Source organism: Marmota flaviventris, chromosome 8, assembly GCF_047511675.1.
Source record: "Marmota flaviventris isolate mMarFla1 chromosome 8, mMarFla1.hap1, whole genome shotgun sequence".
Classification (NCBI taxonomy): Eukaryota; Metazoa; Chordata; class Mammalia; order Rodentia; family Sciuridae; genus Marmota; species Marmota flaviventris.
The window spans coordinates 98,831,491-98,851,493 of NC_092505.1; the positions used below are offsets into that span (position 1 = coordinate 98,831,491).

Below are 20,003 nucleotides of genomic sequence, written 5' to 3' on the forward strand. Positions count from 1 at the left end.
GGAGTCCTTGATATCTAAATCTGATGTCTGCTGTACTGGCAATTCTCCCTCACGGAGACTTGGTTATCTTTTATTGTTACCTTACTTTTTATCATTGTTGATGGGTTGTAGAAGGCCGGCTGGCTGCAAAATAACCGGGGGGTGACGAACAACTTGTTTACGTTGATACAGCAGGAGTAGGAGCCGTTTATTGCAGGACAGGAGCAGTATTTATACATTCCACACAGCTTATCTTAATTAGCATAAACTAGATACATCAGTCAACCAATAAGGAATCTCCACACTTAATGGCTTGTTTTTGTTACTTCTCAAACCACTCCCTCTGGCATTTTGCCAGGCACCATCCAGACTTGTTTACGAACTCTAACATTCCCCTGGCAAAATGCCAGGTGTTATTTTGACTTGTTTACAGACTCTAACAATGGGTAGGCATTTTGAAAACCAAATTATATGCCTATTTCACAGATAGATGTATGTTTGTTTCTACTCAGTGGAAACATGGGAAATTGCTGTTCCTGGCTTCACTGTCTCCTGCCCAGTTATCCCTACTTGAGGACCCACATCCTGCCAATCCCACGCAGGCTTGGCTACTGGTTAAAGGTCCTTCCTTTAAGCCTACTCTTCACTGTTCCCATTTTAAGTTTGTTGCTTTTTTCTTTCTTCTTTTGGACTCATGGAGATGGTCTCCACTCCCTGAAGGCCTAACAAGGAAGCAGATATTATGTTTTATTCAGAGCTGTGTTTCTTTGAGGTGGAAAGGCACTTTACAAACACCTAGTTTTCAATGATAATTGAATAAAAGTTCTTAGTTCAAACTATTGACTTTTTTTCTTTCAAGATTGTTAGAACTAAGGGAGTAAAAAGAGAGAACTTAAGATTTATATTTAAAAATGGAACTGTGATTTTGAAAAGAAAAATTGAAGAATCTTTTAAAAAATGGGATCATTTCTGCTACAATTTTAGATGCCATATGAATAATTATAATGGCAAAGAATCAATTTAATTTATGAGAAACAAAATACCCTGAAATGAAATGTTGGCATTATTAAATTTATTGTCAAATTGGAACTGAGAAATCAATGTGATTTCTGTTGAACAATTCATAGCTTTAGGAAATATTTTGACTTTTTCCAGTTCAGTGGTAGAATACACAACAGACATAATATAAATTGAGTCTTAGAGATATACAGCTTTCATTTCTTGATCTGAGTGAGAAAAGAAGTACAAAGAAAATAAAGAAAAGAAAATAGTCATGATAATGTTGAAAGATAAATAGCAGAGGAGAAGATTTTAATTTCAGACTAGTATTCTAAATTTGATGACATTCCTTGGGGTGGGAGAGTCATAAAAATGTTTCTCAATCCTTTTTATCCCATTTTCCCAGATATTATACTTGCCAAATATCCCATTTATAGGATAACTTTATATATAAAAGATACTTTTATATACATAAAAGATATTGTCCTTGTATCCTATTTATAGGGCAATCTGAATTTTCATTCTTAATGTTCATAAAAGATATCTCAACTCTAGATTATGATTTCTCACCCATTTTAATATGCCTTTGTTAATTTTATTGAAATACTTACAAAATTGAAAACTTGGGACATAATTTAAAGGAAGAACTGTTCTGTGACTTGAGGTAAAAACATTAGTTGAGCTATGTAGTAGAAGAATTCTGCTAATATATATCCAGTCAAACAAAATTGCCTTTAAGTATTTACTGATTATGTTTTTGTGGATTACTGAAAGGCTTAACTTCTGAATAAATAGATTTGTTGATACATAACAGTGTATTCAGGACAGCCAGTACCTTCAGTTCCTGTTATCCTATTATCTGCAAGTGGGTGATCCAGTTCTGTGGATTACTCCTGGAGAGCTGGGTTGCTGAACTGCTGTTCTCAAAATCCTCTTGCAATTCACGCACACCCTTCTGTCTCTTTCTCTTTTTTTCTTATCATCATTTTATATTTGTCTCTTACAGAATGGCAGGAGTTAGTAAATGTTTGATGAAACCAAGTAAGTCTCCTGTCAATAGAGCCAGTGAATCTATTTCCTGCTTCTCCTTCACTTTTATGTCATTATTAAGAAACTATGAATCTTTTTTTTTTTTTTTTGGTATTCTAACTACTTTTGATTAAACTTGATATGTTGTCAGTCTGTAAATAATGTTGATTTATGTGTGAGGTCCTGGGGATGGAACCTAGGGCATCATGCATGCTAGGCAAGTCCTTTATCACTGAGCCACATCTCCAGACAGGATTTTGTTTTTAAAAGTGCACTGAAAACAGATCTCTATCCGTACTTACATCTATTCATGCCCATACTTATCTATTAAGTTACCCTTTTATAAATGTAATATTTGTAACCCCAAATTAATGTTATTTTATTTATTTCTTATAGTTTTATGATGTCTGGGTGAATAATGGAGATTCTGTCTCTGGAGGGAGCAGAGGATTCTGCAGCAGAGCTACACTGCAAACATGCTGCTGTCCTACATCTCTAAAATTCAATCTTCACAACACACCCTTCTGAATTTGTTTGAATTGTTGTTATTTTGAAATATTTAGATAATGGATTGAGCAATTTCACTACATTCCAGACAGAATTGACAGAATCTCAGAGCTGGCAGGGCCTCTTTATCAGAAAGGTAAAGAAATGGACGGCAAAATCACATACCTAAGCTGACAAACTGAGCAGGATTAAAATGGCATCCAGGTACATGCAGCCTCAGTACATTAGTGTCTAGTTCTTGTTGTGTAAATAATATAGTGTTTGCTTATAATCCTTCATCATTAAAAGGTTAATATTGAAATAGGATAAAGATTATGCAGAAAAATGTCATTATTAGTTGAAAAATCTAAATTTTGCCTTAATATAAAACCATGAGCATAGGAATCTGTTCTGATAATGTAAAAGAGGACATGAAGTGGAGAACCCCTAAATATGCCCTTTTCAAGGACCTGACTTGGTAAGTCTGAGTTTTAAAAGACATCGCAAGATCCTGATGTAAGTAGATGCAGCACAGTTTAGTGAAGATTTGTGGAAAATAAAAATTAAAAAGAACCATTATTCACTTGTAGTTTTTAAGCTTAGGAGTTTGTCAATCTCTTTTTCCTACTAAGAATTTAAAAAAACACATTTAGAAGATTTAGAATGAAAATTGATATTAAATATGGTCCTTTCCGAACTTGTAAAAGTTGGGTAGAACCCATGATTTTCAAATAATAATTAGATGTCTAAGTGACATTTTGTCAAAGGGCTTGATTAATAAAACTGAAGTAATATGAGTTCTTTTGTGTGATTAAAAGGATATAGACTGATTAGGAAAGAGGAGTAGAATTATCTGGTTTAAAGCCAAGGCATGTGATTTTACAAATTAAGCTGAGAGAAAGATTTCTTACTCAAGGAGATTAGCATTGACCTTAAAACCAAGTAGAGCAGTTAAATGTTTAATACAAAGGAAAGACCAGGGGAAAGTAACTTTAAAAATACTAATGTCTGAGCCCCATCCTCAGAGACTCTGATTTAATTGGTCTGGGATGGGGGCCCAAGCATAGGTGTTTTCTAAAGCACTGCAGATTATTTTTAATATCAAGTTTAAGAACCACTGGTATAGAATACCGGTAGTATTTGGAAAACCGAAAAATATATGGTAGATCACACATGATCACATAATTTCTAAAAGTATGCTAGTTTTTTTTTTTTTTTTTTAGTAATGGGGACTGACCTTAGGCAAGCACTCTACCACAGAGCTACCTTCTCAGCCTTGGAACATTGTTTTAAGCATTGATGCCATCATATCAACCTTGTTGTTTGACTCTCAGAAGAGACAAAACTTTTGAATTAATGATGGAAGGTTGACTTAATGGGATTAGTAATGGAGAGACTTTAGGATGTCATAGAAGAATGATATGAATTAATTTTAAGGAAAATTAATTAATTTACACATTCCAATGAAAATAGTTCTAGTTTTAATTGCTAATAGCAAGAAGTTACCTGTTGTAGAACAGAGAGGTCATAGTTCATATATTTTTAATTTTTAGTTTAATTTACTTGACTAAATGCCAATGAAATATTAAAGCCAATACAAATTACTTGAACATAAAATGGAAGTTGATTCTGGTAAAATTATAGTCTACTGATACTATTGAGCTACTCTTAAACTATACTCATCTATACCCCAGATTATTATGCTGACATGAAGTTAGTTTCTATTTCTTAGGAGGGGTCCCATACCAAACAAGACAGAATTTTGAATAATATTGTTAAGAATGTAAGTATTTGAGACTGATATAGAATCTTCTAATCTTATGGATATAGCATTCAGAAGAACAATTTAGTAGTTCTACTTATATTTATAGCACCTTGAAGTATATTTATTTATAAGTCTTTGTTCTTATAGAATTTATATTTTTGAGATAAAGATTTCTTGGGGTGCTGCCAGATCATTTTAAATTAAAACAAATTTTTTAAGCAATGAAAAAAAAAACAGGACAAGTTCTTTAATAAAATATTTGTGCCAAGAAAACCAATTTTTCTTTATAAATATATATTTTTGGCATTAGAGGGACTGGTAATCCTGTTTGTTGTACAGGAATCAGGATAAACCTCATTGGATAAGGGCTGGTAGAGAAATGGATTATTATATATAGGAAGCACAATATTTCTGTAAGATATTTGAAGAAGCCCCATGTTTTAGTCAGCATTTTTGTCACTATGACTAAAAGGACTAAAGGATCAAACAACTGTCGAGGAGGAAAAGTTTATTTAAGGGCTCATGGTTTTAGAGGGCTCAATTTGTAGATAGCAGAGTCTATTCCTCGGGTCTCAAGGTGAGGCTGAACATCATGGCAGAGGAACGTGGCTCACATGATGATGAAAGAGAAGGAAGGAAAGAGAGAGATCTCCACTTGCCAGATACAAATATATGCCCCAAAGCCACGCCCCCAGTGAACCACTTCCTCTAGCCACACCCCACCTGCCTCCAGTTACCACTCAGTTAATCCCCTCAGGGATCAATTCACTGCTTTGGTTAAGGTAATAACCCAATCATTTCTCCTCCCAGTCTTCTTGCATGATCTCACGTGGACTTTTGGGGGACACCTCACATTTAAACCATAACACCCCATAAAACTTCATTGTGGATTATATGAAATCTTGAACTGGTTGAATAACTATGTGAAAGTAAATTTTGTTTGTTTTAGTGCTACATTCTTGGATCTATCCTAACTAATGTTTACATCAATAAACTGAATAAAAAAATAGTGACTTAGCCATAATTTTAACAAATTAAAAAAGAAATTATTCAGCATTTGCTGTATCCTGTGGTATATTTGGAAAAACCAAGCAAGAATTGTCAATATAATTGAATTTGATTCAAAATGATACTGTCATATTGCAATCCTGAATTAAAACTAGGAAAATTCCTAATCTTATTTCAAAAAATAAGATTTACTTAGTGGCACATTATAAATTTACCTAATAATGAAATTCATTGTGATATATTTGTACATGTACATAACATAATTTGGTCAATTTTATTCCCCAGTTTCTCCCTTTTCCCTCCTTTCTTTTCTCCCTCTGACCCCCTTTCTCTATTCTTTGGTCTCCTTTCTATATTCAAGAGCAACCCCTCTCTCACCTCCCCACCCTGGCTCATTCCTTTTGTCTCTAGCTTTCACATGTGAAAGAAAACACATAACTTTTGACTTTCTGAATTGGCTTTTTTCACTTAACATGATGTTCTCTACTTTCACCCATTTTCCTGCAGAGGACATAATTTTGTTTTTCTTTATGAGTAAATAAAATTCATATATATATATATATATATATATATATATATATATATATATATCACATTTTCATGCATGGACAGCTAAGATAGTTTCTTAACTTCAATATTATAAATTTCACTGCTAAAAACATGGGTATGGGTATGTCCCTATAGGCATGCTGACTTTAACACTTGAGAAACACCAAGGAGTAGTATAACTGGGTTATATAATTGTTTCATTCCTAGTCTTTTCAGAAACCTTCATACTGATTTTAAAGGCAGGATGTTAGATATCTGGCTAGCTTATTTGTTCATGAGAATAAAATCTAGAGCTTTGGCCAACCAGAATCTCAAGGCAATTGGAAATCAGGATGAAATGGCTTACTAGCCAATGCAATATTATGGTGCTTTGAAAAAGTCATAGCCTCTGTAATGGTTAAAACTCACTTGAACAGAGTGTGTTGGTGCATACCTGTATCCCAGCAGCTCAGGAGGCTGGGACAGGAGGATAGCGAGGTCAAAGCCAGCTTCAGCAATAGCAAGGTGCTAAGCAACTCAATGAGACCCTGCCTCTAAATAAAATACAAAATAGGGCTGGGGATGTGTCTCAGTAGTCAAGTGCCTCTGAGTCCCATCCCTGGTACACCCCACCTCCAAACAAACAAAAAACTCACTTGAAATATTGGCTCGGTTCTGGGCAATTTTCTTAAAAACAGATCCTTGAGATCCCTGAGGTACTCAGAGATAATGTCTTAAATTAGTGGTGCAACAATTATAAGTACTTTATTTAAAATTATAATAACCAATTATAATCTTAAAATATTCAGCTTGGGAACGGAGGGATATGAAAAAGAGTATAACTGTTTTTCTAAGGACAACACACACACACACACACACACACACCCCTTCTATACATACATATATACATGATGATATTTGTTAGTGTTATTATGGAGAAAATCATAACCTTGGAAGAGTTAAAGAAGACTGTCTCCAAGAAGTGAGACTTAGGGTAGAGATAAGGTTGGGTTAAAAGCCCTCTGGTGCTATTTGATTTTATACAAAGAACACATCCTTACCATGGATTTTAAAAGTAAACAAGTCTGCATCACTACTCTTCCCTGCAGAGAAAGTGGGAACAAAAATGAAGCCAGAGAGAATCTAGAGGCTACCATGATGGAAGATGTGAAATCTGTAAACTGATATTAAGATGGCTGAAGAGACCGGGGTCATTTATTCTGGAGAAGAGGTTTAAGAGGAGAGTTAAGGAGAGGTGAAAAAAATAGGATAGAATCAAAAGATAGAAGAGATTCCTTGGATGACCATATTTATAAATTACTATTATGGTTTGGATATGAGATGTCTCTCAAAAGTTCCTGTTCATGCAGGAATATTTAGAGGTTAAAGAATTAGATTTATGAAAGCTGTAACTTAATCTGTCCATCCTATTTGGTGGTAACTATAGGCATGGAGTCATGACTGGAGGAGAGGGGTCACTGGGGGCATGCCCTGAAAGGGTGCATCTTTCCTGTGGTCCCTTCCTCTTTTTCTCTCTCTTCTTCCATGTTGTGCTGTCTTACCTTGGGTCTAGAGCAAAGGAGTTGGCCATCCATTTCAGTCGCATTGGACTAAGACCTCTGATACACTGATCCCCAAATTAACTTTTTCTCCTCAAAATTGTTCTTGTGGGTATTTTGGTCAGTGATGCAGAGACTCACTAAAACAGAAATTGGTTCTGAGAAGTGGGGTAGTTGCTGTGACTAACCTGACCATGTGTTTCAGAATCCTTTGGAAATGGTTTGTGGGAGTATTTGGGAAACTTTGGAAATGCAGATTTCAGACTGTTGTAAGCAGAGTTTAACGGGTGATTCTAGTGGGAGCTCAGAAAACTAGAATGCTGGTTGGACTGGGGGCTGTGCTCTTGTTTCAGAGAGAAATGAGGACTCTCTTGGGAATTGAACTAGAGGCCACTCATGCTGTATTCTGACAAAGAAGCTGGTTACATTTTGCCCATGTCCTGAGACTATGTGAGACTGAATTTAAAAGTGATGGAGTAATTAATCAGGCAGAGAAAATTTCAAGGCATCATAGTGTTTAGTCAGTGGCTTGCATATTTTTGGCAGCTTTAAGCTAGTTTCTTGTGAGAATTGGGAGAAGAAAGCAGAGCTAAAGGATTTTCAAAATTTTCAGTTTGACTGGAATAGTGCAGGTAAAGCTGGGGCCAATAAAGCTGTGTTTGTTGAAGAGATTTCAGTCCCTAAAGAAATGCTAAGTACTTTACACAGAGATAAAAGGAAAGATGCCTTGAGGGTATCTCAGGAATTTGTAAGACCACACTCTTGAGAACTCAAGGATGTAGAAGGAAAATTCCTTTTGAGAAGACATATTGGGGGTGCCTTACTCACATGGCGGGGAGCGGTCTAGGAAGTTGTTTCACCATATTGATCCATGCAGTCACTCAGGGGCCCCTGCAGCCATGATTCCAGGGAGCCCAGGTATCATGTGAGCTGGCAGCAGACCTTAATGGCATAATCGACATGGTGCTGATTCTGTAGGAATACAGGATGCCAAATTTAAGGGGTCATGAAGACTTCCACCTGAATTTCAAAGGAAAGCTTGGGAGAGCAGGCAAAGTATAGTGGGGTCAAAATCCTGGGAGGTTGCTTCTGAGAGGACCATGTGTGACGTTGTGAGGGTGAAGCCCAAGTTGAAATGGAGACCCCAGGAATTAAAAGATACTGGCAATTTGGACTGTCTGCCAAGAAAAGCTGCTGGCTCTGAAGATAGCCAAGCTAAAAGAAAGCACACGTGTGTTACAAACATTAAATGCAGTGGGTCTGTCCAAACCCTTTGGAAATAACTTCTCACGGCCATATGTCTTAGATACTGTATGTGGAGTTCTGGGACATCTTTGACTAGCTTGGTTTTGGTAGGTCCCATCCTTTCTTTCTGTGCCCTCCCTTTTCCTTCCTTTTTAGAATGGGAATGTTTACTTAATGCCCCTGTGTGTTGAATATATATAACTTGCTTTTGATTTTATAGGAGCTCACAGCAAAGAGTTTGCTCTGAGTCTCAGATGAAACTTGGACTGAACTTTTGGAAAATACTGAAACTATTTGAAATATTGAAACTAAATGACTGGGTAGTAACTACTCCAGGCAGGTGTGGTGTGGCTGGAGGAGGTGGATCAGAGGACGCATTCCCTGTATTTTCTCCAGAGGACCCTTCCCCCACACCCTCTGCTCCCTGACCTCACTATGACCTTGAGCTCCAGCCATGATCTAAACAGCTCTCCTCTACTGTGTCCTTTCCCCCCATGATGTTCTGCCTCATCTTGGGCTCAGATCAATGGAGTTGACCTTCTATGAATTGAGACCTCTGAATTTGTGAGCCCCAAATAAATTTTCTTCTTCTAAGTTGTCCTACTCAGGTTTTTTGGTCACAGCAATGCAAAATAGGCTAAAACAATTACTGTGGGAGCTCCTATCTTGAATACCAGGACCTACCGATATGTATGTGAGGGGTGTGGTTGTGTACCCAAAGAAGTTATATATAAATTAACGTTAACCTGGGTATCAGTATTCGGTCAGGGGGATAGAGCTATCATTTTCAACCGATTTTTTTTTTCCCAAAGTAGTGTATGATTTGAAATAGATTAAAAACTCTTGTTAGTTGCCTGTTTTATGAAATAATACTCATTTAAACAGAAGCTATCTTTCTGTTCAAAAATGATTCTCACATTGGGTAGTATAGTTTATTTGAATAAATCTTTTCCGCTCTTTGGTTCAAATATTTGTATAATGAAAAAATAATAATAAAATAAGTATAACAATAAAAAGCACCATTAAACAGTTATTACAGTATAGTTTTCATGCTAAAACATGAACATGGGCTCCCATTCAATTCTTATAGCACTGCATTAAAAAGTCAGAGAGTAAAAAAAAACTTGCTAGAGGTCACCCTAAAGTAAGGGACCAGTAGTAAGGTTAAAACCACAAGTCTGACCCTAGAACTTGCCTGCTAACCCCTTTTGGAGGGATTTTTTACTATTTATTTTGACTCTTTCCCCCTCTTTAGCCTATGATAATTTGGTATCATTACTGATAACCTCATACTAGTGTCCCAAACCTGCTCCTTTAGTTTTCTTCTGTGAAAAACTTAGTGTGACTTACCTTAAGGGAATAAAGGGAACTTTAAGAGACTCAAAATATAGGAAAAATGGTTATTTAACATCTGTTGAATTTAAAGCAGCCTTTCTTCTGAGCAGGCATTCAGTGTCTGTCCTCTACTATCCATTGATCCATTGATCATGTTTGTATAAGACCCTAATATCTGGTTTATTTGAACTTGATTTCATTTAATGCCATTTATTATATTTCACCAAAAAATGCATGGATATCTAAATACATAGAGAGAGAAATAATTATATTCATTTTCCATGAATACAATTGACTATAAATTCATTGTCTTGAAACAACACTAATTTATAGTATTTTTGTATTCTTTAGGTTAGATTTCTAACATGGCTATTGCTGGGCTAAAATCAAGGTGTCAGCAGAACTGTGATCTTTTCTGGAGGCTGTAGGGAAAATATACTTTCATGGTTTGATAGCTTTCTTGGATCATGGCTCCCATTCTCCATCTTCATAGCCAACAAATCTAGGCAGAGTCCTTGTGCTGTATCATGCTGATCTCTTTTTCTGCCTCTCTCTTACACATTTAAAGACCGTTGATTACATTGGATTTACCCAAATAATCCAGGATAATCTCCTCACCTTAAAGTTATTAATCTAATCACATCTGTAAAATTATTTTTGCTTTATAAAATAACATATTCATATATTCTGGAAGTTAGGACACAGACATCTTTAGGAGAGCACTATTTTACCTCCTATAAGCACATGCTCCAGGCCAAGCCATGTTTCAGGGACTGGGATAAAACAATCCCTTCCTTAGAGGAGTTTACTGTTTAGTAGATATTTCAACAGGCAATTGAAGCACAAAATAATATGTGCTGTGACAGAAGTAGGAACCAATTATAGTACTGTGGAGGAAATAACTGTATGCCTCGGGTGTAGAGTGAGCTAAAAAGAGATTGGTTAAAAAATTAGAATTATCTTTGACCTATTCATAGGATCTTATCCCTTTTCATCCAGGTTTTGAGACTCTGGGATATTCAGCACCAGCTGTCCATCCAGAGAATAGCCTGTTCTTTCCCCAAAAGTCAGGACTTCAGATGCCTCTTCCACTTTGATGAAGCCCATGGACGACTTTTCATCTCATTTAATAACCAGTTAGCATTGCTGGCCATGGAGAGTGAAGCCAACAACAGAGTGAGAAGCCACCAGAAACCAGTCACTTGCATTCTTTACAATTCGCTCCTGAAGCAGGTAACCATGCTTCCTGCCCTGTCTCTCTCCTAGCACCTCTCCAAGACCAGCCACTCATTTCCTTAATTCATCCTAACCTCACACTGAAGACAAATCTAGCAAAAACAAATGTGGAGAGGAAATGATTTAGCGATCATGTACTCTTCTGCTATAATGTGTGCCCAGGTGAATTAGAAGAGGGATTTCATTTTCCGCCAGTGACTATAGCAGCACTGATAGAGTTACAAGGAATGATAACATTCCAGCTAAAACAAACACAATGTGTAAAGTAATTGAACTTATCTTTGTTACCAGTTAGTTTGAATCTTGAGCCAAATGCAAGTGAACCTGCTTGTAAAATTCCCTTTTATGAGCACCATCCTCCTGTATCCCAGTGTAAAGTTCTGAAATATGCATGAAACGTAATTAGCAAAGATCCATTTTGCCAGCGTATTTTACACCAGTGGCTCACAGTGGCAGCCCAGAATGTATTCATAATAAAATGATTCAGTTAAATGGGATGGCACTTGGTATGCAGCGCGAGTGTTGTTTGTCTCCCCACCACTTTAATGATGCTCTGCAGCCCTTGCTTATGGGGAGCGCTACCTGCATCTCAATGAAGAAGCCTGGCTCCCCCGGAGCAGAGATGCCACTCAGACCACGGCCCTTCTTAGAGGACAGGGAGGTCCAGCTGGGAAACCTGCAGAGCTGGGTAGGGGACAGCCTGTGGGTCTTGTGGAGGGGGCAGCAACCAGTGGAGGTTAGTCTGCTGAAATGATTACCTCGGGCTGATGGTAATAGCACAGCATGAGTCAAGCAGAAAAGCAAGTCTCCAGCTTGTGGCCAATTAAACAATAAGTCCAACCCATTCTTTCTTTTCCCTTCTGTGGAAGCTTCTGTGTTCACGCAGAAATGAGTAGTTCAGATTTTGCACAAGGGGTGGAAAGCCCTTTGTTAGTAATGACTACTGTGTCATGTCACTACTTCAAATGTTCTGTTTTTCTGGTTCTTCTAGGAGATAAAAATCCTTTACAGAACTATCCATTTTGAATTCCATCTGCAGGGAAACATTCCCCTGCAAATGTTTTGCTGAACTTTATGAAGGCAACCAGCTAATTTGGCTCCCTGGTGGCCGCTGAGAGAGAGAGAGAGAGAGAGAGAGAGAGAGCGAGAGATGTGTTTGTTTCCAAGAGAATATTCTGTTAATTGAGATCTGCAAAGTTAAAAAGCTAGGTTTGCTTATAATGTTAAGATCCTATGTTGCATGGCCATAAAATGAGATATGTTCCATGAGGAAGTCAGGAAATGGGACACAAAGAAGATCTGAAATCTTTCACCAGGGAAGCGAAGATAGAACCAAAGTAATACAAATATATGTGAGTTACAGGTGACCAAAAAAAAATGTGCATATGGCAGATGATGTAGAAAGTATCACTGTACATTTGAGGACAGCTCTACTTGTTGCTGTTAATGCCTTAAATAACTTAAAGCCTTGATGTGTATATAGAACACATACAGCTGCATACCACACATACCAGTGTTTTCTACATGTGGCTAAGCTATCAATGCTTTAACATTATTATATTTATAAGAATGTAATGCAGAATAGAGTACCACTCACAGTCCTATCACCAATAATAACCCATTTTAAAGGCATAAGACAAAGCAAATAAGTAGTTTTGAACCACTTTCAGGTGCTAGACATGAAGAATTAAATATTAATAAACCTCATTTCTTTGCCCCAGTAGCTCAGGGAGACTCAGCTTTTTAAGGGCAGGTCCAGATCCTCCCCCCAGGGCTCACTGCTGGGCAGGTGCTCATTAAGAAAGAGAGGCAGACATACTATTGACTGACCAGGAAACAACTGAAGGCGGCGAAATGAAGCACAGGTAAAAGCAAAGTGCTGTTGGCAAAAAATGATTACTTCTCCTTGGGCTGCAGTGCGGTGGATGACATTTCAGTCCTGAGAGCTGGAGTGGGAGTCTCTAGGAGGAGAAGGAGGTCATCCCAGGTAGAAGGCACAACAGGAGTGCCTGCAAAGAGATTTGAGTACTCACAGTGCCTTTTCTGAGGTTGGCTTGGCTATTTGGGGGAGTTTACGGCAAAGGTTGTTGGAGTTGAGGCAGTCAAGGGAGATCAGGGCCAGGTTGTGAAGGTCCTTCACTGGACAGACCACCATCTGGTCTCCAAAAATTAAGCATAGACTTGAGATTTAGATAACAATTCGCACACTATGACTGTGGACCCCTGGGACACTCAGATCCTCTGGGAGAATCTGAGAGGTCAAAACATTTTCATCATAATAGGAATTCTCTTGTTTTCGTAGGGGTATACAGTGGAGTTTTCTAGAGGCTGCATGATACATGATCACATAATTCCTCTGACGGCTTAGGGAATATGTGTTTTTATATTCTTGTGTTTTCACAATCAGTTCAAATTTGTAATGTGATGAATATATACATATGTGCATATGCATTATCTACTATATATGTACACATATAGACTATATTTACATATATACACATCCCCCCCAAATGAAAATTCAATTTTGAATTCTTTAGTAATTTTTGAGAATGCAAAGTGAACCTAAGACTAAAAGTTTAGAGCATTGCTAAGCTAGAGAGGTGGGAGTTGGAGTTCTGGGCAGACCCCTTAATCTGACTGATCTTCAGTGTACTGGCTTTTAAAAATATCTTCTTCTATGGGTGTGAGAATAATAATGGCAATGTGCCTTTCTGGCATCGCCTTGCTAGGGCTGGCCACTGGTCACTTGGAAACTGTCCTGGCCCTGGTTCTACCAGCTCCTTTGGTCATAGTAGGGTGAATTTTGCTGCTTTACATCTTTTTTTTCTTATTAACTTGTTGGGATTTTTTAATATTTGTTTTAATCATGTGTTGTGTGGGTCCTAGCCCTGCTTCTCTCAGGAATGTTCCTCGAGGTTAGACCTTCTCTTCTTGGCCATTGCAGTTGCTTCTTGTGGACATGCAGTTGCAAAGATGAGCTTTGGTCTTCTCCAGAGACATCCCCAGTCATTCTTGCCTCCTTGCTTTCTGAGCATTAGTCATGTATCTAGTTGTTTCCTCAAACACTTAATCTTTTATTTTTGTCTCTTCCCATGTTTGTGGCATAAGGAAAAGAACTTGTCTTCCACTTTTTCCACTTCCACTTATTTTCTTACATCTCCTAACACTGTTCTGAGTACAAAATAGATGCTCAATGGCTAGATTTGGTTGATTATTGCAATTTCACATTGCACATTTACCAGGCACCTGTGCCTTTTCAGTCCTGGCTCCTGCTCTTTGGATATCTGGTTTGGCATCATTATTGAAAGCTTTTCCTTTTGTCTGAATTTAATGAAAACCTTCTCTTCTGCTGTCATTTCAACATGTTGCCCACATTTCATTATCATTTCATTACATTTGGACTTCAGTGGGGGGAGTTCACGTAATCCTTCTGTGAAAGCGGCTGGCACATTCCTGTGACTTCTCTTTATCTTCTTGCCTTTTGGTTTCCTCACCTCCTAACCTAAGCAAGTGTGTTAAGCCACACAAACCCTTTTAAATGGAACTGGTTGTAGCTTGTAGCCCTCTCAGCTACCAGCAGAACAAATTGGGACTAGATGAGGAGTTCCTGGAATGGACTTTTTTGAAGGAATTAATTTTGGAGGCCATTCTAATGAACCATCTTTACAGTGATTTCTTAAATGAAGTTTTTATTAAAAATTCATAAATATTAAGAAAATTCATGAAATGTAATTCTATATATCACCTAAAGTGCAATAGGTAAACTTTCTGTGTTATGACTAAGTTCTTCATTCTAATGATGTAGATTTACATGCTTTTATAAAACAGGTAATGTTTCAGTTTGTTTTGCATCTTGGACACATACGTAGTCAAGCTAGATATTTAAGTGTTACCAAATCTTAGCAGAAATTGTATTTACTATTTATGTGAAAAATAAATAAGTTTCACATTATATGTGAAACATTTTATATATATAATATTATGTATATATATGTATTTTATATATACACATACATGTAAGAAATTAAAACAATGTAGCAAAGCTCAAATAAGGAACTAAATATTGCTGAAGTTTCATCAGCAAGTTCTAAAATCTCTGTGCCTAGGCTTTTTTTTTTTTACATAAATATGGTTCTGTAACTTTTTATTCAATAATATATTGGAATATTATAGTTCCTTGTGCTTAAACATAGATCTAATTCATCATTTTTGAAAGGCAGTACAGTATCTCTTTGTATCATAATTTACTGACCCATTTCCTTTTTATGAATACTTTTTTCTTATGAAATTTTTTGTATACATACATTCACACTCATGACTTTATCTCTGTAGCATAAATTCCTAGAATATACTTCTAGATTAAAGGATGTGCCTATTAGATAGTTTGATATACAAATTACCTTCCAGAATTTTACCATATTATCCAACCCCTGAGAGTATATGTAGTCATCTTTTTTGTTGCTGTTGTTGTTATATTTTTATTTATTAATTTTTCTGTGGTGCTGAGGATCGAACCCAGTGTCTTGCAATGCAAGGCCAGTACTCCACTGCTCCACTGATCTACAGCCCCAGCCCCATATGGTTACCTTTTAAAGAGACTTGTCAGATTGTGGCCAGGTGGCTTCTTCCAGCAGAATTCCTGAGATTCTTGATGGGGTTCCCATAATCTAGCATGGAATGTTTGCAGATTTGAAGACTAGACCCTCTTCATTTTGTTCAGAGTAGTGCTGTTGTTTTGAGGATTGACTCTCTCCCTGTCACAGGAAACCTAAGGCTAAATCATTCTTTAAAGAGGGGACCCATGTCCTTTGTTCTTTTTGGGAAATTGAGGTATTTGATGATCCAGATAATTCAATTGCTAGTTCCCTTGGGAATTATAAAATCTTAGGAAAGGGATGAGGCTATCTTTGAGAGAAATTTACCTCTACTTATAACGCAGTATATCTGTTTAGTACTTGTATTTAAGGCAAAGTCAATAAATTTCTCTTTTGCACAGAATTGGATGAACACTAATGAAAATTTCCTCCTTTCCTGACTTATTGCTGGGCTGGAGTGACATTGCTGCAGTTAATATAGCTTTTTGCCATTGGCCAGGTTAAAACTCTAATTGGTTCCCTATCAATCCTGAAGCTATGTGCTCTGATCACTTGATGGAAGCATAAGAAACATACTAATTTGGTTGATTACATTAAAATACACACACATGTATGTACACACACATACACACACACACACACTTGTTTGTTCATTTATTTAATGTAATTCATTTGGAAGTAACAGGCATTTACATGTTAGAATATTCAAAAGGACAAAAGATTTATGGTGAAAATGTCCCCTTATCCCCTTGTATCTACCTACTCATTTCTTTCCCTGTAAGCATCCAGTTTTATGAGTTCCATGAATGACTTTCAAGGGCTATTCCATTCCTATAAAAGTGAACATATATATTCTTTTATACATATTATTTTGAATGTCTATATAATACTCAAAAAAATTCTTAATATTTAATATATATCATTTAAAGGTTTTTTACACAAATGTAACCTGGGGCTTTGTGTTTTGAATTCCTGTACTTTGACCATAGGTGGTGACAGTCAGTGGCTCCTCAATCCCTTTCTCTGCTAGGCCTTTGGACCTCCTTGCTGCTCTGCTCTGTGGACATGCTAAGGACACCCACACAGGGCTTTGCATTGCTGTTTCCTTCACCTGGAGCTCTTTTACTGTGGTATCTATCTTCATGGCTCATTCCTTCATCTTAGTTATCTTTCTTCAATGATTCCTCAGGGAGGCCTTCACCTAGCCCCTAATTTTGCCCTTACCCACAATGCTCTCTTTTTTCTCTTGAGCCATGTTTTTCTCTGTAACATTTTTCACCACCAAACTTCATATTTTAATATGTGCTATTTTTTTTTCTTTTTCTTTTCCTTTTTTTCTTACCTGGCTGCATCTCTTCTCTCTCTCCACAAAATAAAAGGGCAGAATAGTTCATGGCTGGATCCCCAGTGCTTAGATCCAGAACCTTGAACATTACAAGCGTTCAATAAATCCAAGGAATGAATTTGAAAGAGAAAATTACAAGTTAATTGAGGAAGATGTAAAATCTAATAACAAGATTCATAAATGGAGAATGACTGCCTTAATATATTTGAATTCTTTGTGTCAGTACTCTGAGATATTATCCTTGTTCTCGTCTCCTTACTCACTGAGATTAAACTTCTGAAGATTTGATACGAAATGAAAATACAAGAAGTCACCTGCTTTATGTGATGAGAATGTAAATAGCACTGACTCAAATAATAAAATTATAAACAAAAATTAAATCAAACATCCCTATCGCCTGATAGTCAATAGCTTCAGCTGCTGAAATTTTTGATTCCTGCTCTTTCTTAGACCTAGGACTTGAGATGCATGTAAAAGACAACTAACATGCCCATTGTTTTGGGATTCATAAGAAGACAATTAGGTGACACAGATACAGCTTCACATCTCTTGAAATTGTCTGATTAGCTGTGACAGCTTCAGTGAGAGAGACAGAAAGGACTCTGGAATTCCTAAACAGCTATTCAGTCAGGTGTGTTCCCAACAGAGCAACGATCTGCTCATGACACTCATTTGCACCAGAGTACAGTTATGAGGACACTGCCACTTCTGCTCTGCTGATTGTCAGGGTCCCATCCTCACTTTCTGAGATTTAGTCTGATAAGAGACATCCAAGAATGATGAACTGCGAACCCATAGAGATCTAGTATTATCAAAAGGTGGTGTGTAAGTGTGTTGCCAATATTAGTACCTTAATAAAAATGGTTTGTTTAAAAAAAAAAAATCCTTACCATTCTAGAGTCAAACCACATTCTTCATCTGCCAAGTGACAATTGATGTACTCCTCTCTCGATAAACTTTGAAAGCTTTTTCATCAGCATTGTTATTCTTATATTCCAGTATTGTCATAGTTAGAGTAGATTCTGGTTAATGCTAGTCCTATGTTTGTGACACAGTTTCGACATACTGTTTTCCTGCAGACAGCACCGGAAGGCAGATTGCCATAAAATGAAATCAGACTGGCTGTGCGGTGTTGTCACTGTTGATTCTGATTTCATGAGAAATTGTTAAATGAGCAGGGAAAGGTGATGGAAACTGATGAATGGTGTGCTGGGGCTCAGCCAGGTGGGCAAGAGAGAGAGTGCAAAGGAGCAAAAGTGAACATTACTAATTTCTGATCAAATGTCTACATTAGGGAAGAGTGGTGCGGCGTATGATTCGATGGTTTGTAATGTGGATGAGGTCAGACTGTCAACAAGTAAGCAAGTCTTTCCTCAGAAAACGGCTTTTTAAAAAAATGTTATTTTGGTCTCTTTGTTTCTTTTAGGAGATCTCCATCTTTTAGTGCTAAAATGCCTACCTTATAAAAAATGCTTTTTGGATAAAAATAAGGTTCTTTGCAAACTTTAAATGTTTTTTTTAAAGACACTTATTAAAAATTTTCACTTATGCTTAGAAAATTATGTTTTCATGGATTTGTCTTTAATAAATATGATCTAAATTCCTAATCAATTATGTGAGAAATTCATAAGTACGATATAAATTTGAAATTTCAATGTATATCTAAAATCTGGTTTCCAAAGTTTTAACTGTCCACGTTCACTGTCATGGTTAGAAAAGGCAAGATATTTTTTTCTTCAATTGATTTGGATATGCAAAGTGATATGAACCTAAATAAGAGGTCAGACAAATAAAACTTAGATAGAATAGTAATACTAGCCAAATTTTATGGCTTATTGACAGACGTGCCACACATTATGTTAAGTGATTTATAGATCTTAGTTTATTTAAACTTCAAAATAATGTTTTGAACTGGTTGCCATGATTATCACTGGCTTACAGATGAGGACACTGAGGCCTTGTGCTTGACCTTAATCTCAAGGTTGACCAGTAGTTGGTGAGACCACTAACTGTCAGACCTAGACATCCTGGAAGAACATCCCTGTACTCTTACCTACTGAACGTATTGCACAGACCAAGTCAAACCGGAACACAATTAGCTATCGGGAATGATAATTAAGGTGTTAGGACACTTTTTTTGGAAAGATCCAGGTTGTCCATCCTAGAAATTATACCATAGTAATGGCAATTAAGTATTTAATGTACTTTTGATTTCTCTGAGAGATAATGTGTAGCAACAATATAATTTTAAATAATTTAAGAAATTGTCTCATCAGAGTTGTAATTTCAGAAAAAAAAGGGTCTAGTAGAGATCAGACACTGATGATCATTTCTTTTTTTTGGCATAAACATTGGTAAAGACCCCATTTTTCAATCTCTCCTCTCTTTTCTACCTCTGGAACTAGTGGGTTAGGTGAGAATCTTTTACCTGAATTATGACAGAGACTCCAAATGGTCTTTCTGAAAATCCAGTTTCTCCAAACTACTGTTTATCTTCACAAAGAAACCAACAAAAAGTATTCTGTACCATACTTCACTAAAATTGCTTTTAATCTTTTAGGTTAAATATAGACCTCACTGATAATCAAGGAAAGGTACAGACCCTTGCCAAGTAAAGTCAACTTTATACATTACTCAGTATTTCCTGGAACTTCTTATTAGGGATTTCTAAAATCTGATCTCCAGCTTGCCTCCTTCTCTGCTATCCCACTGTCTTTATTACTCCAAATGTTTTGCGCTTGTGCTTCATTGAACTTTTCATTATTTCTCATGCTTGGAATATTTTTTAAGCCCCCTTCTCTTTCAAACAGTCTCTTAATAACCTGGGATAGATTCTAAGCTGGAATAAAGATAGATTTTATGACATGGTACTTGCTCAGGCTGTCAAACCTGGT

General features: G+C 36.8%; 1 protein-coding gene across 1 annotated transcript in view; it reads left to right on the forward strand.

The window, feature by feature from the left end:
* Positions 1-20,003, forward strand: part of Wdr49 (WD repeat domain 49) — a 135,682-nt gene that overhangs the window by 55,704 nt on the left and 59,975 nt on the right. The window contains exon 8 of the mRNA XM_027942149.2: positions 10,933-11,166. Coding sequence (XP_027797950.2) covers positions 10,933-11,166 — 234 coding nt within the window. The remainder of the gene's footprint in view (positions 1-10,932; positions 11,167-20,003) is intronic.